At 54.8% G+C, this 23,338-nt stretch overlaps 1 protein-coding gene across 7 annotated transcripts in view; it reads left to right on the plus strand.

Moving 5' to 3' along the window:
• Nucleotides 1–23,338, plus strand: part of HECTD4 (HECT domain E3 ubiquitin protein ligase 4) — a 178,521-nt gene that overhangs the window by 149,211 nt on the left and 5,972 nt on the right. For 6 of the 7 annotated variants that reach the window (XM_078060946.1, XM_078060950.1, XM_078060949.1 and 3 more), the window contains 17 exons: nt 206–387; nt 1,527–1,732; nt 2,037–2,167; nt 2,659–2,864; nt 4,473–4,652; nt 8,187–9,493; nt 10,508–10,715; nt 13,203–13,426; nt 13,517–13,668; nt 15,364–15,470; nt 15,978–16,101; nt 18,178–18,368; nt 19,420–19,566; nt 20,232–20,351; nt 21,014–21,169; nt 22,642–22,745; nt 22,863–23,084. In XM_078060946.1, coding sequence (XP_077917072.1) covers nt 206–387; nt 1,527–1,732; nt 2,037–2,167; nt 2,659–2,864; nt 4,473–4,652; nt 8,187–9,493; nt 10,508–10,715; nt 13,203–13,426; nt 13,517–13,668; nt 15,364–15,470; nt 15,978–16,101; nt 18,178–18,368; nt 19,420–19,566; nt 20,232–20,351; nt 21,014–21,169; nt 22,642–22,745; nt 22,863–23,084 — 3,967 coding nt within the window. The remainder of the gene's footprint in view (nt 1–205; nt 388–1,526; nt 1,733–2,036; nt 2,168–2,658; nt 2,865–4,472; nt 4,653–8,186; nt 9,494–10,507; nt 10,716–13,202; nt 13,427–13,516; nt 13,669–15,363; nt 15,471–15,977; nt 16,102–18,177; nt 18,369–19,419; nt 19,567–20,231; nt 20,352–21,013; nt 21,170–22,641; nt 22,746–22,862; nt 23,085–23,338) is intronic. The other variant, XM_078060947.1, reaches the window with a different exon arrangement.

The raw sequence follows: 23,338 nt of genomic DNA on the forward strand, positions 1-23,338 counted from the left end.
TCCATGTAGAAGTTTTGTGTGGCCCTCTATTTTCACTTCTTTTTCCACAGTGATTTTTGAGTAGAGAAAATCCAAACATACTTAAACCTGACTTTTTATTTAAGACCCAAGTGACTAGCCTGGCGTGCGGAACCCGGGGCCGGAGGAGAGGCCTGCGGCCCGGCCCGAGCCCCGGCGCTGAGCGCGTCTCCCGCTTTCCCCGCAGAGAGCTGCTGCGGTGTGAGGCGGCCCTGGCCAGGCTGTACTGCCGCGTGGCCCTGCTCAACATCTTCGCCCCGAAGCTGCCGCACCTGTTCACCCGCCTCTTCCACATCCCCGCCATCCGGGACATCACCCTGGAGCACCTGCAGCTGCTGTCCAGTCAGCTCCTGGCTCCTCCCCTCCCAGGTGAGCCTGGCTTCTGGCCGTCCCTGGCGACAGCAGCTCGGGGGGGGTGGCCCTGAGAGCGAGCCCGGCCCCCAGGCAGGAGACTGGGGGTGACGGACTCGCCCTCCGGGTGGCACAGGCCTTCAGGCTCATGTAGATAAACGGCCCTGAACAGTCACGATGATCTGGGCAGTGCTTGCTCACTTTGAAAAATGAAGTATGCTACATGACCTATTTAGTCCTTGACCTGTTTTAAGCACTCACTGAGCTTCCCTACCGAATTGTGGATCGAAGAAAATTCAGCATCACTTAGGAAATCCTGTCACTGTGCTGTTCCTACAGACATTCTCGCAGGCATTGTTCAGAAAGGAAGATGCTCCTTTTGCCAAGCTCCTCCACAGCAGACCTCACTGGTTCATTGATTTCTGGTGGAGCTGTTTAAGTGGGCCAGGTTGTGTGCATCTGCTAACATTGGGGCCCTTGGTGAGGCCCGATGCTGTGTGTTTGCTCCCCTGGCGAATGCTAAGCGATGAACCTGCTTAGCCCAGCCCAAGACCGAGGGGCCCCTCTGTGTCCCCCACCCCAGCACCTCAGCCTCCGCCTGCTCCCCTTGGCCTCCCAGCAACTAAAATGGGAGTAAGAGGTGAGAGGGCAGACGGCACTCAGGGCCTAGCAGGCATCTCCCAGCTGTGGGGTAATGGGGTCCCCTGGCCCACCCCCAAGAACTTAGAGGCTCCAAAACATCTGGAAAGCTTTTAAAGTGTTTGTGAAGAAGCTTTGCCGTAATGACCTAACACTGGCTTTACACACTCCCTAGCGGTTCCTTGGGGCAGCTCGGGGGGGGACAGGGCACACGAGTAGGTCAGGCTGCGGGAACCCCTGCATCTAAGCAGCTCCATTTCTGTTTAAGATAGACTTGGCCCACCACTTTAGGTTTTATTTTAGGAAACACTTTTGTTGCTTTAAAGAAAGGAAAAATTCAGACCACTGATGTGAACCCCCCTCTCCCAACCTGCCAGCCTGCAGGATCTGATTGGTAATGTCTTACCTGAGACTCTGTGTCCGAGCTCCCCCGGGCAGGCTGCTCACTGTTACCCAGGCTCTGCCCGCCGTTGGCATCTGCAATTCTGGTGAACTTAAATTTTCTTTCCTGGCCGCAGATGGCACCATCAGCTCCAGCTCCATCCTCCTGGCGCAGTCTCTGCAGCATTGCGTCCACTCCCAGAACTGCTCGGCCACTGACCTCTTCTACCAGGGCAGCTCCCAGACAGTGCGAGAGTGGCTCAATGTGGCCATCACCCGGACCCTGCACCAGGGTGAGGACAGCCTGCTGGAGCTGACGAGACAGATCTGCTCCTTCCTGCAGGTAGACGGCTGAAGCTCTAATGTCCCTGAACCAGGGTTATAACTTTTAATTAGAAGTCTTACTGGCTTGCTGAAAATGATGCTCTCTCTTCCCCAACCCCCCTAAGCCCCGCTGAACCAGTGTCCTTTACCTCATGGCTTTCCCGCCTTGTCCCATCCATGGTGGCCTTCCTCCCGGAGGGCTTTCTTATCCCCGGAGCCTGTGGCCGCGTATGCATTGGCTCTGTCCTTTGCCTGGTAGTTGGGAGATGAAATGCTCTCCTGTGTGTGGCCTGTTGCTTCCCTTGTTAAATCTCTCTTTGCAGACAGCACCCGAGCAGTTCCCCTCCGAGGAGTTCCCGATTTCGGAGTCCAAAGTCAACATGGATGTTAATTTCCCTGGGGCGGCTTTTGTCGTCGTGTCTTGCAAAGAGAGTCAGTCTGGATTCCGCAAAGAGTAAGTTGCCTGTTCTCCAGGAGAGCTAATGGGAGAGAAAAGAAAACTGGAGGGGCACCTGGGTGGCTCAGTCGTTAAGCGTCTGCCTTCGGCTCAGGTCATGATCCCGGGGTCCTGGGATCGAGCCCCGCATCGGGCTCTCTGCTCCGCGGGAAGCCTGCTTCTCCCTCTCCCACTCCCCCTGCTTGTGTTCCCTCTCTCGCTGTGTCTCTCTCTGTCAAATAAAATCTTTAAAAAAAAAAAAAGAAAACTGGAGTCTAGTGAAACTGACAGAAGAAAAACTCAAATTGTTTTTAGTCTTTAACACATACCGGTAGTATTTGAAAATAGTCTGTAGTTCCTCCCATATTTCCGTGTTTGGGAAGTGTCCTTATAAAGGACGACCTTCTAAGATGTCATGGGAATGACTTACAAATGCCCACTTCTTACCGTCCATCTCCTCCCTGGCATGAGCGGCCAGACTCTGCTGAACCTCCTCCCCTCCTCCACAGCTCCTCCCTGTACAAGGCGCCGTGGGCACGGGTGCTCGTGTATGGGCTTGGCCACAAAGTCAAGCGAAATGGCCAGCTAAACCTGATTGAGGCCGTCTGTTACCCACGGGATGCGTCTCCGGCCAACACTGGCCTCACGCCGCCGCCGACCGCCAACCAGTACCCCTCGGTGATCCTCTCCACAGACAAGGTCCACATCAAACTGGGTATGTCTCTGAGTTGGCACTTGGTGAGAACAGCGTGAAGTCGTTTTTGGCTTTCCTTTTTGAAGATAGAAAGGATTTTGTACCTTGCTGTGTGTTGTCAGTAAAGAACAGAAGTGCTTGGGACAGTATATTTTTGGGGCAGGAGATGAAATGAGCACCTTTCCTGCCTGGGGCAGGCCTGGCAGATGCTGCCCACACGTCAGTGGGGATTTCCTTTCCTTTCCTTTTGCAAGTGTGCGCTCTTCAGAGTGAACTGAACAGAGTGGTCCTTTAGCGGCAATAATCCCCGCTGCCTTCCTCCAGCGCTCATTAAAACCGAATTCTCTCGGGTGCGAGTGGCTCCCTGGGGCGCAGGCCACAGTGAGCGTCTGTCCCTCGTCTCCGTGGTAAATGGCCCGGCGGCCGGGAGGGAGGGCTGGGAGGCCCCATGGGTCTCGTCTCCTTGGCGTTTTTTGCTAAGCCTGCGTGGGTTTAGGTTTAGGGGAGGGATCTGCAGATCCCGAAGCTGCCCCCTGCTTGTACGCCCCACACACCGGGGCCAGCTGACTCTTTCCAAAAAAACGCACAGAAGCAAGGAAAACCTGGTCACAGACTTTCACTGCACTTCCTGTCATGTTTGACAAGAAAGGACGGACCTGTGTTTGCTAGAGACGATTCTGAAATGTATTTGACGTTCCAGGCAAAAATTGGGCTTTGGCTTTTCCACAGCCCCTGTCCTAGAGACCTTGCAACTTTAGGGAATGAAACGAAATGAGATTTTTGCTAAACAACTAGATGATCTCTCTTCATTAGGGCCAATTTTTTTCATAGTGCTTTGCCTATACTAACTGTTCTTTAAACTTTATAATTAAATAAGCAGAAGATCTCTATTTTTTCGTTCCTCAGTTATCACCATATAAACGTTCACCCCAAAATGCAGGCCAATCAGCATGGTGCCTGCTGACTTGTCCAAAGACCCCCAGGTCCCTGATGGCCTGACTTATGTCTGGTCAGGGCCTGCAGCGGGCCTTGGGATATGGTGCAGGCTGAGAGGGGATCAGGCCTTGGGGCCTTTTTCCTCTTGCTGCAGCATCTCTGGCCAGATTCAGGCCTGGCAGAGACACAAGGTAATAAGAGAAAATCAAAGCCCAAGGTCCTGGTAGTGCTAGTCTGGGGTGCCCCTTGCTGGTCCACTCTGTAACCAAATACAAGCTTAATGGTTTCATGGGATTACAGCCACACCAAATGGCTAATTATTTCTTTCAAGCTGGGAATATTTCAGTGAAGCATCTTTTAAGGTCTGACTTAGTATTTCCATGCTGGCTCATCAGGCTGGTTGGTATCTAACCAGCTGGGGAATACTTATCCTTCCCCATTCTCATTGCTGCCCTTTGTCCCCTTGTCACACCGACAAACGGACTCTTTGGAGGATGTCCTCAGGCCCCTCCCGCACCTGCAGCTGACTCGGTCTGGAGCGCGGGAAGAGTTACGTTTCCTTTTGCCTCCAGCAGATGAGCAGGGGGGCTTTCCAGCCCTGTTCTTCCACACACACCTGGTGGGTCCTGTTCTGAGGCTTGTTTGGGTCATGTGCTGCCGATTATGAGCCTTCCTCCTCGGCCGCTCTTCTAGGGGTGTCTCCACCTCCTGGAGCCGTGCTGGTGTTGCACTCTCTGCCCCTGGAGTTCCCTCTGGCTATGGCCTTCGCCGAGCAGCTGCTGTCCTGGAGATCAGAGGATGGCGAAGGGAGATCCGAGGATGAGCCCGACACCATCCCAACATCTGTTCTCCTACAAGTTGTGGAGCTGCTGGGTAAGGCTGACCCTCCCTCAGGACAGGGCCCGCAAGAGCTAGGGGAGCTAGCTCAGTGCCTGATGAAGGCGCTCGCCCGCTGGTGGCCTCTTGTTGGGTTGCTGTCCGTCCTTTGAAAACGGCTTGCGGAGCTGATCGTAGTGTAGAGCCTAGCCTTCTTAGTGGTGGTGCTGGTGTGGTGTGGTGTGTTGTGTTTAAGATGGATTTATTTTGAGAGAGAGCATGGGCGGGAGGAGCAGGGGGCAGTGGGAGAGAGAATCTCAAGCCAACTCCGCACGGAGCCCGACATAGGGCTCGATCTCACAACCCTGAGATCACAACCGAGCCAAAACCAAAAGTCAGACGCTTACCTGACTGAGCCACCCAGACGCCCCTAAAGCCTAGCCTTCCAACCGCATGACGTACAGGGTGTTCTCTTTATTTTGAAGGTGGCAACTAACCATGGAAATAAGATTAATTTTATCACACCTTACTTTAAAACACAAATATATGCCGTTTTTATAACTTTGGAGGTAAAAGGTAGTGTGGGAGTAAGTAAATAATGTTGCAAAATCAGACATTATGACTTCATAGTTCCTGAAAGGTTAAAAAGGGGTTGTATTTTGGTAAAACTCATAGAAAGGTAAACTTAAGAGTTGTACATTTTGCCATATGTAAAGTCACCTCACATTCTAAATAAATATTGAACATCATTAATGATACATCTACTTAAGTGTTCAGGGATAAAACAGACTAATGTCTGCAACTGTTTTGAAATAATCAAATACTAAGCTGAGTTTTTGGGTGAATAGAGGGGGAGATAGGTAGGTACATAAGAGCAAATACGGCAGAGTGTTAATGGGAGAATGTAGGTGGTGAGCATACAAGTATTTACTGTCTAAGTAGTTCAACTTCCCTATATTTGTTTTAAAAGATTTTATTTATTTATTTGAGAGAGAGCACAAGTAGGTAGAGCGGCAGGCAGAGGGAGAGGGAAAAGCAGACTCCCTGCTGAGCAGGGAGCCCGACACGGGACTCGATCCCAGGACCCTGGGATCATGACCTGAGCCAAAGGCAGACACCCAACCGAGCCACCGAGGTGCCCAACTTTCCTATATTTTTGAGATTTTTTAATGATGTTGGAGGGGAAAAGATGTTGCAAACTTAAATGCCCTCAGGGGTCAGACAGATGATGTAAATGGGGGAAATAGGAGAGTGGTCCAGGCCACGTCATGCTCTGTCAGTCCCTGAGCCCTGTCCCTCCTTGCTACATGAGAGGGTGGCCCCAGTCCTGCCAGCTATTATTACTTTTTATTTCAAGAAAAGCTAGTAATGGGGGCGCCTGGGTGGCTCAGTCGTTAAGTGTCTGCCTTCGGCTCAGGTCATGATCCCAGGGTCCTGGGATCGAGCCCCACATCGGGCTCCCTGCTCCGCGGGAGGCCTGCTTCTCCCTCTCCCACTCCCACTCCCCCTGCTTGTGTTCTCTCTCTCTCTCTTTGTGTCAAATAAATAAAATCTTTAAAAAAAAAAAAAGAAAAGCTAGTAATGTAGATATTGATGTGAATTTCCCAGGTTTTAAATGTTGGCAACTAAATGAAATTCTTTAAAATACATTGGGCAAGGGATCAGGGAAGGTGAGTGGGGGACCACCGTGGGAGGGAGAGTTCCGTGGGCAGTCTTCGCTCACGGGCCGCCATTCGCAGTCTGGGTGGAGGAGAATTCTGTCTAAGGCCGTCCTCTTACATAAATGGCAAATGGCAGAGGAAGGACAATGGAGGGGAGGTCCCATGAGCATCGGAGGGCGGGGCTGCAGACCTGGTAGGCACTTGTTCTCTCTGAATGGCTTTCTGAGCGCCTGCATGGCATGAGCAGCATGAGTTCATTTCCAGTTAAAGTCATGAAGCAACGTCACCCCTAAGAGATCAGGCATCTTAGTGTGAATTTAAGATGCGTGTCTGGCACAAACGGGATCTTGGTACAAACCTGTGACCCATCTTGTTGTTCTAGACTCTCCTTCCTGAACTTCAGTCCTTCTCAGGCCATCTTTATGTAATTTCCACCATGTCTACGAGTCATGCCTGTCAGCATTTATTGATTGGGTTTTTTGGCGATCAGCTCTTTTCTCCTTTTTTTAAACTTTGATTTTAGGGCACCTGGTTGGCTCAGTTAGTTAAGCATCTGCTTTTGGTTCAGGTTGTGATCTCAGGGTCCTGGGATCAAGCCCCCCACATCGGGCTCCCTGCTCAGCAGAGAGTCTGCTTTTCCCTCTTCCTCTGCCTCTCCCCCTGCTTGCGCTTGTGTGCTCTCTCTCTCAAATAAATAAAAATCTTAAAAAAGGGGCGCCTGGGTGGCTCAGTCATTAAGCATCTGCCTTCAGTTCAGGTCATGGTCCCAGAGTCCTGGGATCGAGCCCCGCATCGGGCTCCCTGCTCAGTGGGGAGCCTGCTTCTCCCTCTCCCACTCCCCCTGCTTGTGTTCCCTCTCTCGCTGTGTCTCTCTCTGTCAAATAAATAAAATCTTTAAAAAAAAAAAAAAACAAACAAACTTAAAAAACAACTTGAATTTTAAAGGAAACTTTATGTTGCCACTTTAAATGGAAAAGTAGTGTCCCTTGCCGTAACTAGAAGGTTAACTATAAAATAGTTTCTGTTAAGAAATTCTGACCATTGGGGCGCCTGAGTGGCTCAGTTGGTTAAGCGACTGCCTTCGGCTCAGGTAATGATCCTGGAGTCCCGGGATCGAGTCCCGCATCGGGCTCCCTGCTCAGTAGGGAGTCTGCTTCTCCCTCTGACCCTCCTCCCTCTCATGCTCTCTCTCTCAAATAAATAAAATCTTTAAAAAAAAAAAAAAAAAAAAAAGAAATTCTGACCATTGTTGCCTGTCAGAGGCTCTGTGTCTGTAGCCCACTCTCTGTCAAGGATACACCAGCCCTGCAGTAAGCCTTTCTTGTTGACGAAATCAGGGCTGGAAGAGGAGTTAGGAATACCGTGGGGCATCTGGGCGGCTCAGTTGGTTAAGCGTCTGCCTTCGGCTCAGGTCATGATCCCTGGGTCCTGGGATCGAGCCCCTCATTGGGCTCCCTGCTCAGTGGGGAGTCTGTTTCTCCCTCTGCCTCTGCCCCTCTCCTCCCCACTCGTTCTCGCTTCCTCTCTCTCAAATAAATAAAATCTTTAAAAAAAAAAAAAAAAAAAAAAAAGGAATACCTTGTCAGTGTGTATTTCTGGGCTTTCTGATAAAATTGGATTGTGTGCCCCCAATAGTAAGCATCTCAAGGTTTGGGAAATACTGTTCTTGTGACTTGTCACCCCACTCACTTGATAACCTTATAAGAAAGAAAATGATTTTTTGGGGTGAGCCACAGAACCCGGCTCCGTGCGATGATGTGGCCCAGGGGTTAAGGCCGTAGGCTCTGGGGGCAGCCAGCCAGGCGTGAGCTCTTTGAGCCTCTGTGTTTTCAGCTGTGGGCTGGGGATGAACAGCATAGCTCCAGGAACAGTCCCAGGTGCGGGGCAGGTACGAGTGATCGCCGCTCTTGCTGTTTTGTATTTGCCTCAGGAAACTTCCTGTGGACCACAGACATGGCGGCCTGCGTGAAGGAGCTTGTTTTCCATCTCCTGGCGGAGCTGCTGCGCACCGTGCACTCCCTGGAGCAGAGGAAGCACCCTGCCGGCCTGTCCTCCTCCATTGCCCTCCAGCTGAACCCCTGTCTGGCCATGCTGATGGCCCTGCAGTCGGAGCTCCATAAGCTGTACGACGAGGAGACCCAGAGCTGGGTCTCGGGCGGCGCGTGCGGGGGCTCGGGGGCGGCGGCGGCCACGGACCAGGGCAGGTTCTCTACGTACTTTCATGCGCTCATGGAAGGCTGCCTGGCGGTGGCCGAAGTGACCCTGCCCACCAACATGAGTGTCACAGCCAGCGGGGTGACCTCAACAACCGCCCCGAATCTCAGCGACTCATCGTCCTCCTCATCCTCCTCCCCAGGACAGACACCTCAGAGCCCTAGCCTCCTGTCGAAGAGGAAAAAAGTCAAGATGAAGCGGGAAAAGGCCTCCTCCTCTGGGAAGCGCCAGTCGTCCCGCTCAGTGGAGTCAGACCCCGCCATGCTCAGCATTGGGGGCAGCAAGCCGGAGGACATGCTGTGGTTTCATCGAGCCCTCACCCTGCTCATCATTCTCCGACACCTCACCAGGAAGGACCCGCAGGGGCTGGGTGTGACCAGCGACGCCATCGCCGATGCTTGCCAGGCCCTGGTGGGCCCCACCGCCCACAGCCGCCTGCTGGTGATCTCTGGAATCCCCACCCACCTGGATGAGGGCATCGTCAGAGGGGCTATCCGCAAGGCCTGCAATGCCCATGGCGGGGTCTTCAAAGATGAGATCTACATCCCCCTGCAGGACGAAGACCCCAAGAAACCGAAGGACAAGGCTGAGGGTGGTGACGGCAAAGCCGAGCCGGAGAAGACCCTTGGCTTCCCCAGCGCAGACAGCTTGGAGGTCAGCACGTCCAGCAGCCTGACCCCTGCCATGAGCATCAGCGCGTCCGCTTCCACCAGTCAGGCCTCCATCTGCAGCTCCCAGGGTATCTCACAGACAGCCAGTGACCTCTCTGTGGATCCGCTGCCCTCAGGCCTCGAGCCGCCCATCCCTCCTGGGGTATTGGAGCCCCACGTGGTGTCCAGCCAGGAGAGTCTAGACATCTCCCTATGCAGCACGGGCAGCCTGGGCAGCCTGGGGAGCCTGGGGGAGCCGCTGGACAATGCCGAGACGGCCTCCGTGTCGGACGTGGGCTCCATGTACACCGTCACGTCCCTGGACAACCAGCCCCTCGCAGCGCGCCCCATCAAAGGCTTTGCGGTCGTGGAGGTAACGGCGCTCACACCTTGGCAATGACTAAAATCATGAGCGGCTTGAATCCCCCCCCCAAGGGGGAGCCTAAGAGAAGCCTCTCTAAACCTTCCAGTATTATTTCCAGGGGTTTAACTGATAGGTGACATTGGGGCACGTAGGGAGCTCCCTGAGGCAGTTGTTGGAAACCACGATGATTTATGATGTTGATTTTCTGTGTCTGAGGTCACATCTCAAAGAGTGATGTCAAGTCTGATGTCATGAAGTAAATGCAGTTTGTTGCTGAGTGTGGGAAGGAGGCAGAGGGGTTCGAGGGGCCTGACCTTTGCTGGTGGATGGGCTTTATCAAGTGCATTCCAGCTCAGGCCCACCGCTATACATTTGAGTGGCCTTGGGTTGTTTTAGATGTTGCCATCAGCAGGAGGGGTCTTCACTGATCCTTATGAGAATAGAGACTTGCCATTCTGTTCCAGGTGATTCTGAGTTTCCAGTCACATTTCCACTTCAAGATCCCCTCTGCTTCTTGGGCCTCCTTGTTTAGAAATCCTGCATCCTGTGTCTTCACCCTTGTGTAAGGGGAGTCAGGCTCAGAGTAAAACTGTCCTTCCGTTATTGGATATGGAGAGAAAGGCACTAGAGGGGAATGTGTGTGCATCGCTTCGCTCTCCCAGGGAGCTCTGACAAGAGAGCTCCAGAACCCGATGATTGGTTTCTTCCCTGGAATCACTTCCATTACTCTATGCACCTTCTTCCTGGGGGCTTTCTCGGAGCTGAGCGTGGACTTTAGCTCCCTGGGCATCGAGGTAAAACCACAGACCAGGTCAGGGTTTAGCAACAGACATTTCCGGCTGAGATGTTCCCCTCGAGTTACTGCTGTTGGCGGGTGGCAGAGATGTTCCCAAGGAGGCCAGCTCATGGGCATCAGGCAGCACACACAACACTTAGGACAAGGAGGGGACTTCAGGGCAGGGCAGGAAGGAAAACAAGGTCATTCCTCTACTCCAACCCTGACCCTTGTCTTTGTTCACACAGATAAGATCCCGAGCCAAAATTGAGAAAATTCGAGCAAGTTTATTTAACAATAACGACCTGATTGGTTTGTCAAGTTTGGATGGTGAAGATGAATTGATGGAGATGTCAACAGAAGAGATTCTCACTGTATCTGTAGTAAATCAGAGTCTGTTTGATACTCAGGGGAGCCCAGGGTTAGAAGATTACTTCAATGATAAGTCGATTAAAGGTGGGTTATGGATTTTTTTTTTTTAATTAATAGACTTTTGGGGGAGCAGTTTTAAATTTACAGAAAAAAATGAGCAAAAGTCTTCTGCTCTTTCTGTATCCAATATGCCCTATTTTTAACATCTTACCTGAGAAAAGAACTTTGGGGGGCCCTCTTGGGGGTTAGAGATTTGGGAAATGATGCAGGGGGCCTTGGGGAGATGGGACAGACGTTCTTTACTTGGCTCATGGAAGCTGTCAGAGCTGTGAGGGCCGTGAGGGCGCCCCTGCCTCTGGCCTGCCGTGCTCTAGCCTGCCCAGACCACTGGGAAGGGCTGTTCCTATGCAACTGACAAATCGCTAAATTCTACCCCTGAAACTAACACTACACTGTATGTTAACCAAATTGAATTTAAATAAAAATTTTTTTTTAAAAAGTGGGCTTGCATTCAAGTCCCATTTTGCTTTTTGTCTAGCCAGACTTCCCTTTGTTCAAGTTCAGGTGTATTTATTCTGTCCCGTGGAGCTAGAATATACCAAGTACATTGCTGGAAATCATTTGGTCACGTGCCTGTGGACAGTAAATGCCTCTACCTTTACACTAATTCTTGGGGAAGAAACCGTTCCATCTCCTCTTCACCGAGCCCCACTTTGTCATTCTGACGGCTCTTGTCTGGTGTCCCCACTTCTTTTGTACGATGTGGAGCGTTCATCCAGGTCACATCCCCGAGGCCCTGCTGAGCAGAATCAAGCAGCAGACTCCTGCCTGAAGCCAGCAGCTTGCCCCAAGCTCTGCTCCAGAAAGCAATTTTTCTTCTTTTTTTATAATTGCAATACTTTGTGTGGTCATTTTTATTTTGTACTAGTGTTCAAAATTTTTAATCCATGTATTTAGGATTTTTAAAATTTATTAGAGAACACGAGCAGTGGGGGGGCAGAGGGAGAGGGAGAAGCAGACTCCCCACTGAGCAGGGAGCCCGATATGGGATTCGAACCCAGGACTCTGGGATCAGGACCTGGGCCAAAACAGACCCTTAACTGACTGAGCCACCCAGGCGTCCCTAGATAAATAGCACTTTAATTGAATATTTATAGAAGTCAAAATTAATGCAAAATATTCACAATGAATAAAATAGTAAAATTTTAAATAAAGACAGGATCAGTATTACTGATTATTTCTTTTGTGTCAGGCTTTAATGTGGCTTGGCACAATACTGTTGATATTTTGCTTGTGTGTGGGTGGTTTGGTTTTTTTTGTATCAATTTTTATTTCTCTTTTTTAACACTACATTGAAATACATATCTTGATCACTGAGTTTTTGGGGAATCTTGCCCTTGAGGGGGCCGCCTGGTGCTCCTCACCCTGGTCTTGGCCCCAGTCCCTTATTAGTGTGCATTTGGCCCCTCAGCACTCTGCGGCCCACGTGGGGAGGACTGGTGTAAGATCGGGGGCCTTTTTCTGCCATAACTCATGGTCTGGCAGCCTTTTCATACTTTGAATCTGAATTTAGACCGAGCTCCTGATCCTGTTATAGTCAGACCTTCCACATAAGGTACTCGGTCTCTCGGTAACATTAGTGGCACATGCCTTTTGCTAGAGACTAAGTTGTGGTTCTGCTGAGTCAGCTCTTAGGGCTTGGCCACCTCTTCCCCATACCTGCCCCCTGCCCCCCGCCAGCCTGGAGGGCCGTTAGGCCCATGAGGCCTCTGGGCTCCAGTTCCCACAGTCAGGCCTGCCCTGGGGGCAGCTGTGGTGTGTCGGAGGGAGAGGTGGGGGGGGAGGGTGGGAAGGAGAAGGGAGTGATGAGCAAGTACCCCTCGCCTGGGCCCCTGGCCACGAGAAGAATGAAGATGGGGTCCTGATGGGCCGCTGGGGCCCACGTTCTGGAGCACTTGTTTGGGCACAAAAAAATTGTTTTTCTTGTGCTCGGGGACAATTTTGTTACATCTGAGAGAACTTTCTTTTCCCACCTGTTCATTGTGCCAGTTTTGAACCATCCTCTGTAATAATGTGAAACTTGCTTGACAACTTGGGCTTTGTACCAACAGCACTTGCAGGCTCCGGATCCTTTTGTTCATTTGGACCTGCCCGTCACAAATGTGTTAAGGTAGATTAAACTGCTGTGATCAGTAGCCCTGAGAGTACAGGGTGTCAGGCCCAGTGGAAGCATGTTTCTTGCGCATGGATGACTCAGGGCGAGGGCTGGGGTCCGCCATCCCAGAGGCTTGTCATTTCTGTGCAGCCAGTGGAGGGGGTGAGCGCGAAGAGAGCAGACGGCCCACATCACAGGACCGTGCCCAACCGCAGAGAGAAGGCTGGGTGCGCGGCTGGGGGGGTGCGCCCAGAAGGCGGAAACCAGGTTTGGGTGCATAGCTCGTCATCCCCACTAAATATCTGTTATCTACCTGCCAAAATGAGTTGTTTATGAGACTCAGGCAGCTGTGAGGCGCATCCGGACGTGGCCCATTCACGGCAGAATTGTTTTGTCCTCTGCCGGCTTGGCAACAGGTGAGAAGCTGGTGCCCGGTGCCAGGGAGGTGCTCACGGAGATATTTAAGAGCTGTGCCCATTCCGAGCAGATGCTGAGCCTGACACCAGCAAAGCCCATCAAAGTATCGGACATTTATCTTAGCAAAGAGCAGATCAACTCCCAAACGCCAGGCAACCTCCTCCACCTCTTCTTCACCAACGTCCGGCCTCCAAAAAAGGTGCTGGAGGACCAGCTCACCCAGGTAGCTGCCCATCCCCGCCGTGCTGGTGCTGGGCCTCGGTGCGCCTTGGGGCAATCCTGAGGACCCCTCTCTCCCTCTGGTACCCCACAGATCCTGAGGAAATACGGCGTGCCAAAGCCCAAGTTCGACAAGAGCAAGTACAACAAAGGCGGGAAGGAGCAGCACCCCGTGAAGGTGGTGAGCACCAAGCGGCCCATCACCAAGCCGCCTGCCAAGGACAAGGCTGTGCTCAACAGTGTCAGGTGGGCTTCCGAGGGGTCAGCACATGGGCCGGGCAGGGCACCCAGGGCCGCCGCCTCTGAGGCTTCCTGCGAGGCTCTCTGTACCTCTGGGAGCAGACCCCCTGGCCCTGCTTTATGGCTCGATCATGTGGGTCCCCGGCTTCATCCACTGAAAGAGAGCGTTTCATTTTATCCATAAGTATAGTAAGATCTGGACCACACAGGCAGGCAAAAGCAGACTGGTCTAAAGTCATAAACCATCCAAAATGTACAGAATTGTTTAAAAAAAAAAAATTCTGACTTCTTTAACCACACAAATAATGCATAATTATTATAGAAAAACTATAAAATGCATATTGAAAAAAATGTGATTACCCCACACACCACTTATAACATTTAAGTGCATAACCTTCTATTGATGCATGTGTATTATTTTCTTAAATTTTAAATGGCTGAGGGGCGCCTGGGTGGCTGAGTTGGTTAAGCATCCAACTCTTGATCTCAATTCAGGTCTTGATCTCAGGGTCGTGAGATTAAGCCCTGAGTCGGGCTCCACGCCTTGAGATTCTGTCCCGCCCCACCTTCCCCCCACTTGCTCACTCACTGTCTCTCTCTAAAAAAGAAAGAAATTTTAAATGGTTAAAAAAGTACAACATTCAAACGCATGTGCAGCAAAAAGCCACTCCTCTTCTCCTTCATCCTCAAGCCTCCCTGTCCCCCTCGGTGAGACCGTCAATGTTACGTCGCTAGTCTTCTAGAACTATTCTGGGTACGCACAAGCAGATGGGCCCTTGCCCAAATGTCCCCATACCTCACACAGTGCCTGTACCTTGCTGTTTCCATTTACTGCTAATCTGGCAGGTGATTCCATATCTGCACAAAAAGAACTTCCTCGTTCCTTTTTTTTAAGATTTTATTTATTGGAGAGAGAGAGCACGAGTGGGGGTGAGGGAGCAGAGGGAGAAGGACAAGCAGACTCCCTGCTGAGCATGGAGCCAGACAGGGGGCTTGATCCCGGGACCCCGACACCGTGACCCAAGCTGTAGTCAGACGCTTAACCAACTGAGCCACCCAGGTGATCCACCCTTTTTTTTTTTTTAATAGCTCCATAATATTTCATGTGTGGATATATATACGTATTTAGTAGAATTTTCTGTAGACATAGGCAAATGACTCGGGAACTCAAAATTGAAACTGGTAGAAAAGTGTTACCTGGCAGGAGCCTCTAGAGGAGTTGTTTGAAGGATCAGAAAAATAAAGTGTCTTTCTATTAATTAATCATACGTAAATAGTGCAATAGAATTTCCTGTGATGGAAATCGGTGCTGTTTCCCTGTCTGGCTGTCGGATGCAGTCGCCACCAGCCACATGTGGCTCCCGAGCCCCTGAAATGTGGCTCAGTACAGAACTGAACTTGTAATTTTAATTTAAACTTAAGTAGCTACATCTGGCTAGTGACTGCTGCTTAGTGCAACTCTGAAGGACGTAGAAGGGATGAAAAGCATCTCTTTGAGGTTTTCCGCATTTAAAGCATCAGTTTGTCCTCCTGATTTGCTCAGTGAACTTCTTGGTGAGAACAGAGCTGACCTTGTTCCCCGTGGGAACCAGTGGCCGTGGTTGGGGGAGTCTGACCTAGTACGTGTGTGAGGCTCTGCGCATCCTCTGTCAGGATGAGGTGTGAACGCAGGAATTCTGATTGCAATGCTCTGGTCTACAGCAGGACTGCCTTAAGTGAGAAGAAGCCAACTGTGAAGCCCAAGTCCCCAGAAAAGAGCAAGCCAGATGAGAAGGACCCAGAGAAGTCACCCACCAAAAAACAAGAAGGTGAATGAGCAGCTTGGGCCTGAGACTGGTGGGCCCCCGGGACCGGCCTCCGAGCTTTTGCCTGAGTGACTGGGCTCCCTTGGGGTTTGGAACAGGCAGGGCCTCGATGCCACCTTTGACCATGAATTTATGGAGGTCAGAGTAGCAGCTCCCAAAATACCATGCATCTGGGGCGAAGAGTAGGTGATGGCGATGGAAAATAAAGATCTGGAAACCTGCTTAGAAATTCGCTTCCAGAAGGCACTTACCTGGGCATTAGCACTTGAGCCTCATAAAGGCCCAAGCAGAGCTGGAGAGGTCAGCCTGTGGCTCGCTGAGCCCGGGAGGTCAGGGGTCATGCTTGGTCTCGGGCAGCTGGTGGAGGTGGCCAGTGACAGACCCTGGCGGGCCGGGAGGTGGGGCGCAGGTGGATTGGGCCCTGCTGGAAAGGCCACCAGGGCATGGAGTGAGGCCCCTGCTGTAGGAGGTTCTTCCAAACTCCTAACTGTCTCCATGCTTCTCCATCAGTCCCTGAGGAGAAGTATCTAACCTTGGAAGGATTTCACAAGTTTGTTATTGACCGAGCCAAACAAGACATCCGTAGTGTCTGGAGGGCAATTTTATCCTGTGGTTATGACCTTCACTTTGAGAGGTAAGAAGTTGTCCCCCAACCTTGTATAAAGATTGTTTTTGGCCACCAGAAGCATCCCCAAGAAAATCCTTCCTGGGAGCCATTCCATCTGCCATTCTAAATGCCTACTGAGTTTCTAATTTTTCATAATTTTCAAAGTGGGTTTTAGAACCCATTTGGAAACAAACTCTGTTCTAAACAACAAATTCATCTTCTCGCAGTTCTGGAAGTCAAGGTGTCAACAGGGTTGGTTTCTCCTGAGGCCTCTGGTTGGCTTGCAGATGGTCACCTCCTCACTGCTCACGCGGCCCTGCCTGTGTGTGGGCGCGTCCCTGTTGCCGCCCCGCTTCTGAGGGGGACACCTGTCTAGTGGTCTGGGCCCCACCCTGAGGACCTCCTTTAACTCAATTAGGCCCTGTCTCCTAACAGTCACACATTGGGATTTAGGGCTTCAACACAGAAATGGGGGTGGGAGGCCGGACACACTTCAGTCCCTAACGGGGACAATTTTTCATTCCAAAGACTCTCTGTTCCTCGGAGTCCCGCTTTGTCTCTGAGTCCCCATTGCCCGCTCTCCTTCCCTGCCAGGCAGGATCTCACCAGGTCCCCAGGGCCAAACAAGAATGGTTTCCCCTTTCTAGCTATAAGGGAGTCCCAGGCCGGCCCGGTGCTTACAAACGGGAAGAAACCTCCGTGCCTTCACTCTGGCGCTCACCCCAGGCACGCAGCAAGATGGGCGGGCGTCGGGGAAGGAACGGCTGCCCCGAGCACACTCTTTTGAAATCCGTGTTCAGGGTTCAGAAGTGGTTTGCTGCTTGGCACCATTATTTTGTACAGAAGGCTCAGAGTCCGTCCCCAGACCAGTTCTGATTTATTTTAGAAGCCAGTAAGAGAGAGGACTTTGGGGCTTTTTGAAAAGTAGAATCACCTGTTTTGGACTAGAAAGTGCATTCGAAGTGGGAAGGTTGCCGATTGGGCTGCAGACGAATTCCCACGTGACACGTTTGTTACAGCTCGACGGCTCGCTCATGGGCGCCCTGACGCCTCCTTCCCTCCTTCCCCCACCTGGCCTAACGGCAGCCAGTGACATCAGCCAGCCTGGAGGGGGCTGTGGGGGGGACCCTCCGGCAGAGGGGATCCCCTTCTGGAGGAAGCTGTCTCTCAGCACTCCTCGGGTAGGACCCATGCGCCCTGTGTGGAGAGGCTCGGCCCCTGCCCCCAGATAGGCCCTCCTGGCAGGAGGCACCCTGTGTGGCATGCGGCCCAGGGAGGTGCCCAGGGCTCCGGAGCTAGAGGCGCCCATCGCCCCGGCAGCCTGCCCGCCTTTCTGGCGCCCCCAGCTTACGGGGCTGGGCGAGGCCGGGCACACTCCCTGAACACCCCGGCGGCGTGTGCAGGCGCAGAGGAGGTTGCCCGTGGGTCTGCGCCCAGGGTCATCGCTTTGTAAAGCTTCAGTAAATGGGTCTCCCGACATTTTCAGGGTGTAGGTTTTTTCAGTACTTAGAAGTGGGTGCACATGAGACATCTGCTTTTTTTCCTGTTTCCACCTCACTCGGGGTCACTGAGGCGGATGATGCAGCGGTCCCGCCTTGCCGGGCACTCGGGTGGCGAGCAGTGTCCCGTCGGCTAGAGCGATGCCCCCCGCCCACCCCTCTGCCCGTGCCCGGAGCTCCGCGTGCCAGCCCTGCCTGCCCCCCGGGGGCCACGGCTTCAGTGAGGCCGGCGGCTGGCGCTCCTCGCGCCCTTGGCCGTGAGCCTCCCAGGCGCCGCCAGCCTACTGCCGCTGGCTGCGCTTCGTCTGGGACCACACCGGCCCCAGGAAGCAGCCGTCTCTGTGGCCCAGGGACCCCAGAGCCCCGTCCTCAGCCGGCCGCCGTCTGCTCACGTGCAGGAGGGGGGCCCGCGTGGGCGCGAGCGGCGGGGCCCGGGGTCGGGGGCGCCGTTCCCACCCTGCAGTGTACGCTCGCTCCTCCTGGGGGCGCTCCCCACCTGGGTTGGGCGCCAGGACGCCAGCTGCGGGGCGAGGCTGTGTTCCGGGCGTCCTCGGGAGCTGGGACGTGGCCCCCGGCCCACCTCGCCCTTCTGGCCCGGCCCCAGGTGCGCCTGCATTGACGTCCGACACGCGCACAAGGCCTCAAGGAAGTGGACCCTGGAGATGGACGTGGCGCTCGTGCAGTACATCAACCGGCTGTGCCGCCACCTCGCCATCACGCCCGCGCGGCTGCACCCCCACGAGGTCTATCTGGACCCCGCAGATGCCGCCGACCCCAGAGTGGCCTGTCTCTTGAGTATGTGGGCCGTGGGGGACGGTCTCCTTGCGCGGCTTGGGGGCATCCTAGATAGTGCGGGGAGCGGGGTGGGGGGGACCTGCTGTGAGCCCTGGGGGCAGAGAGGAGCATGTGGGGGGGGGACACGAAGCTGTGATTGCAGGTGCATTAAGTGGGCGAGGCCCCGCTACGGGTTCCTTGCAGGCAGGCGCGGGAGTGCGTGCAGCGGCTGGGGGGCCCCGGCCACCACCGTTACACCCAGGCCCTGCCCGGAGGCCACCCCAGATGCCAGGCGGGGGTCAGGAGGGAGCGGGGATCAGAGGCATTATCCCTTATCACGAGAGAGCAGCGCGGCTTCATTAAAAGCTGGGAATGCGCCTGCACACGCAAGAGCCGACGTTCTGCGTAAATCCATCCCTGGGAGGCGACCCTTGTCACAGCACGCTGGCACGTGACCCCCAGGCTGGCTTCTCTGCCTGCACACGCGTGCGCCACGGGCGGCTTGGGAGTCTGCCCACCCTCGCTCGGCCGCGTGTCCTGGGCCTTTGCTCTTTGCTCTTCCGGGTACTTTGAAGGCAAACACGGGCCAGAGATCGTCCTGCTGTCCGTCTCTCCAGCTGGAGGGGAGACGGATGTGAGGACACACGAGACAGCGTGGCAGCGTCTCAATGTCCTGGGCTTGACATAAGACGTCACTTTGGGGGGAAGCTGTACACGGGACTGTGTACTATTTTTGCAACTTCCTAGAATTCTAATTATTTCAAAATTGAGAGTTAAAAATAGCCTGGGCCGCAGCCCTGACGTGGCCCTACAGATAGGCTGAGGGGGCCCTTGGATTCCCTAAGAGCCGGGGCCTCACCCTTTGCTTCTGCTTGGCACGGGCTCAGGCAGCCCGGGGGCCACGCACGCACAGCATCTGTGGGCCCCAGGGATGAAGTCCCCTACGGGGGTCCTCCTGGTCCCCCCTGAAATGCCCCGCTCCTGGTGCCTCCCCCTCCCCCCGGTGACAGGGGCCACTTGAGTTTGTTCACAACCCGGGAGTCCCGGCCTGACCGCCCCTCATGCCCTGCAGACGTGCCCATCGAGAGCCTGCGCCTGCGCTTCGCCCTGCTCCAGTCCCTGAACACCACGCTGGAGACCTTCTTCCTGCCCCTGGTGGAGCTGCGCCGGACGCCCGTGTACGCGCACAGCATCGCCGCCCTGCTGAAGGAGGCCAAAGGTCAGCCGCTCGGCGCCTCCAGCCCAGAGCGCTTACTTCAGTCACGCCCTGGAAAATGAAACTTACTGAAGTTTTCGGGGGCACCTGGCTGGCTCAGTCAGAAGAGCATGTGACTCTTGATCTCGGGGTCATGAGTTCGAACCCCACGTTGGGCTCCATTGTTTAAAAAAAAAAAAGTAGAAGGCTCTGGCTCACTGTCCTTTATATTCCAGAGATGATCATCATTAACAGCTGAGTACCTGTCCTTCCAGACTTTTCTATTCACATACAAATAGACACACATGACTTTTTTTAAAAATCAAAAATGGGTATCCTAGCATATGTTCTTTTCTGCACCTTCACCTTCTGGGTTTTTATTTTTTGCCGTTTCAGAAAATGCTGCAGCAAACCTCCTCGTACTTCATGTATTTCTGCCAGCGAGGTGGTTCCTGGGCATGACAAAGGCCGGGGTTCATGTGTTACCATTGGGGCAGATACTCACAGATTGCCGCCCCCCGGAAAGTCAGGGCCGTGGTGTGCGTGCGCCCCATTCAGGGGCCTGGAGGGCATGCCAGGAGAGAGTGGACCCAGAGGGGGCAGCGTGTCCTCCGCCAGGCCTCAGGGCTGACAGGGAAAGCAGGAAAGCAGCCCTGTCTGAGCCTCTCTTCCCACGTTCTTCCCTTCAGGGCTGATCTTTTATGACACGAAGGTGACCGTCATGAATCGGGTGCTGAACGCCACTGTGCAGAGGACAGCTGACCATGCAGCTCCCGAGATCACTTTGGACCCACTGGAAATTGTGGGAGGTAAGATTAGCTACACAGAGCAGAAAACGCAAAATAGCCGTGATCGGACAAACAATGCAGTTGATTTCGTGCCCATGAAAGAAGCCTCTAGAAGGTAGTACAGACATTCATCTGGCTGCTTCTGTCCTCCTCCCAACTGTCCCATCGGGTGGCTTCCACCTTCAGGGTCCCCTAGTGAGCCTGCATGCTGAGCAGCAAGAGGAAGGGGAGAGGTAGAAGGAGCTCTCTGCTTCCCGGAGCCTCGCCTCTCCTTCCCATCTCACTGGAGAACTGTCATGGGGGCCACACCTAACTGTGGGGGAGGGTGGGAAGGGGAGATGTTCTGGTTGGCCGTGGACTTGCTAGAGTTGGGGTTCCGGCATTGAGGGGGGGCATGGATGGCCCCTGGGGAGGCGGCCACGGCCTGTGAACACACACACTGCGTGGAGGAAATGAGAGAAGAGCGTGGACGGGGCGTGCCTCCCCTGGGGACAGAGGGGAGGCTGGGGGCCACGTGCCTGCGGCATAGAAGACATTCCAAGAGCAGAGAGAAGGCAGGGTGGCTGAACCAGGGGCGGGGAGAGGGCCGAGAAGCAGGCAGAGGCCTGGCAAGGCTTGTGTCCCAGGGTGGGAGAGCAGAAGACGGCGCCTGGAGGCTTTTACTGCTTTCTGTCTTTCTCCAGGGGAGATCAGAGCCTCCGAAAACTCCTACTTCTGCCAGGCTGCCCGGCAGCTGGCCTCCGTCTCGTCCTCTCAGCTCTGTGTCAAGCTGGCCAGTGGCGGCGACCCCACCTACGCCTTCAACATCCGCTTCACAGGGGAGGAGGTCCACGGCACCAGTGAGTGTGCCCCCGGAGGCTTTGGGGTGTCCGTTCAGCGTGGGGGCTGTGCTGACGATGTGAACGGTCCTGGCGTTATTTTTAGCCTCATCTGCCCCAGATCCCCCCCCCCATCAGCGAGACTAAAAAGGCCGCATCCTTATTAGCCTGTCCTGCAGAAGCCAGGACTGCCGCCGCCCCCAGGGACTCGCCCCTGGGCTGGGCAGGAACAGCGCTTGCCAGGGACTTGAGGGCCCCCCCCGCCCCCGGGCTCGGGGACCAAGCCTGGGATCAGTGCTGAGTGGATACCATGGAGCCGCCATCCGTGCGGATTGGCCTGGTCCCCCAGGAAGGGCCCCCGGCTGAGGGCTGGGCTCGGCTCAGAGCGTACGTGTGTCCCATGAGAGGCAGGGTGCTAGGGGACAGCGATGAGGGACAGCAGCTCGGAAAATGCTCCCTCGTGACCCTTTAAGCCATGCCTAGTGAGCCGCAGACATTCAGGAAGCGTTTCCCACTCTGGATGAGAGAAGAGACCCCGTTCTTCAGCCAGACGCAGCGGGAAGGGCGGGCGGGCTCCCCTCTCCGGCGGGGCCCCTCCGAGCACGGCGGGAGTGGCAGGCCCACGCTCCACGGCGGGCCCTCCGCATCCAGGGCAAGTGCACGAGAGACCGGCGTTGCCCCACGGGACTGATAGAGCCTCCCCCAGCTCAGGCAGCTGGCTGTGGCTCAGACCCAGGTCCATCCGGCTCCACGGCCCAGCCCTTGGTGGCTTCCGCAGGCAGAAATCTCCTGCTTCCCCGGGGATGCTGAGCGAGGACATCTGTCCCCAAGCAGGTCCTCTGCATGGCTCTGACCGAGCAGTGTGTACGTGCAGTTGTCCTCAGAGCTTCCGACCTTAGGGCCCTGACGGGGTGCACAGGGGAGACGAGACCCAGCCACAGGGAGGTGTTGGCCGGAAAGCCAAAGGCACGTTTGGAAAGACAGCAGGGGACCCTTAGTGGCCCGTTGCCCCCTGCAAGCACTCGTGCATCGGTCCGTGCAGTTAGACACTCGCTGGATGGACCCTGAGGACCTGGGCCTCGCGGTGGGCGGTGCTGAGTAGGACAGGTGGCCCCGCTCTCAGTACAACCTGGAGTGACAGACGGGGACCGAACAAGCCTGCAGATCAGCGTGAGCTTGCAGCCGTGGGGGCGGCCCGCATGGGGCTCCGCACCGGGTCTCCGGACCTCGGAGGCAGCCCCCAACGTCGGTTCGATGACTGTCCCCACTTGGTGGACTGGGTCACCGGGAAGTGATTCCCTGGGGGTCACCCAGATAGTAAGTGGCACAGGGGACTTGACCCCAGGTCTACCCGCCCTTGGACGGGTCCTCTCTCCCCTGCACCGTAGCTGCACGCGGGCTGGCGAACGAGCTGAGGTCCAGGTGGGCACAGGGCCCGCGGGCAGGCGGGCTGCTGGGGTCTCCGTGCTGATCGGTCTCCGTGTGTCCCACAGGCGGCTCTTTCCGGCACTTCCTGTGGCAGGTGTGCAAGGAGCTGCAGAGCTCGTCGCTGTCCCTCCTGCTGCTGTGCCCCAGCTCGGCCGTCAACAAGAACAAGGTAGGACGCGCGGGCAGCGGGGCGGCTGTGCCCTCGTCCGCCCCTCCTGGCCTGCCGCCCTGACCCTGCGGCGGCTCCCTGCGCCCGCCAGCCGCCCATCCCTGCCTCCGTTTCCAGGGCAAGTACATCCTGACCCCGAGCCCCATCACCTGCGGGGAGGAGCAGCTGCTCCACTTCCTGGGCCAGCTGCTGGGAATTGCAATTCGGGCAGATGTCCCTCTTCCCCTGGACCTCCTGCCTTCCTTCTGGAAGACCCTGGTGGGGGAGCCCCTGGACCCTGACCAAGACCTACAGGAAGCAGACATACTCACCTACAATTACGTCAAGAAGTTCGAGAGCGTAAGTGAATAGTACGTGCTGGGGACAGCAGAGCTCCGGGGCAGTGTCCCCGGGGCTCCTTGCTGCCTCCGTGGCGTGCTGTGGCCTGGGCCTCCGTGCCACGGGGGTCCGAGCGTCCACCTGAGGACCGATTGGGACCTCCCAGAGAACACGAGGGAATGTGAGCCGTCTCTGGCAGGCTTACTCCATGGGGACAGAAGCCCCTCTGGCTTCTCTTCCTGTTTGATAGCAGCAGAGTGGGGGTGACTGACGTG

This window comes from Halichoerus grypus, chromosome 13, assembly GCF_964656455.1.
Source record: "Halichoerus grypus chromosome 13, mHalGry1.hap1.1, whole genome shotgun sequence".
In the NCBI taxonomy this organism is placed as follows: Eukaryota; Metazoa; Chordata; class Mammalia; order Carnivora; family Phocidae; genus Halichoerus; species Halichoerus grypus.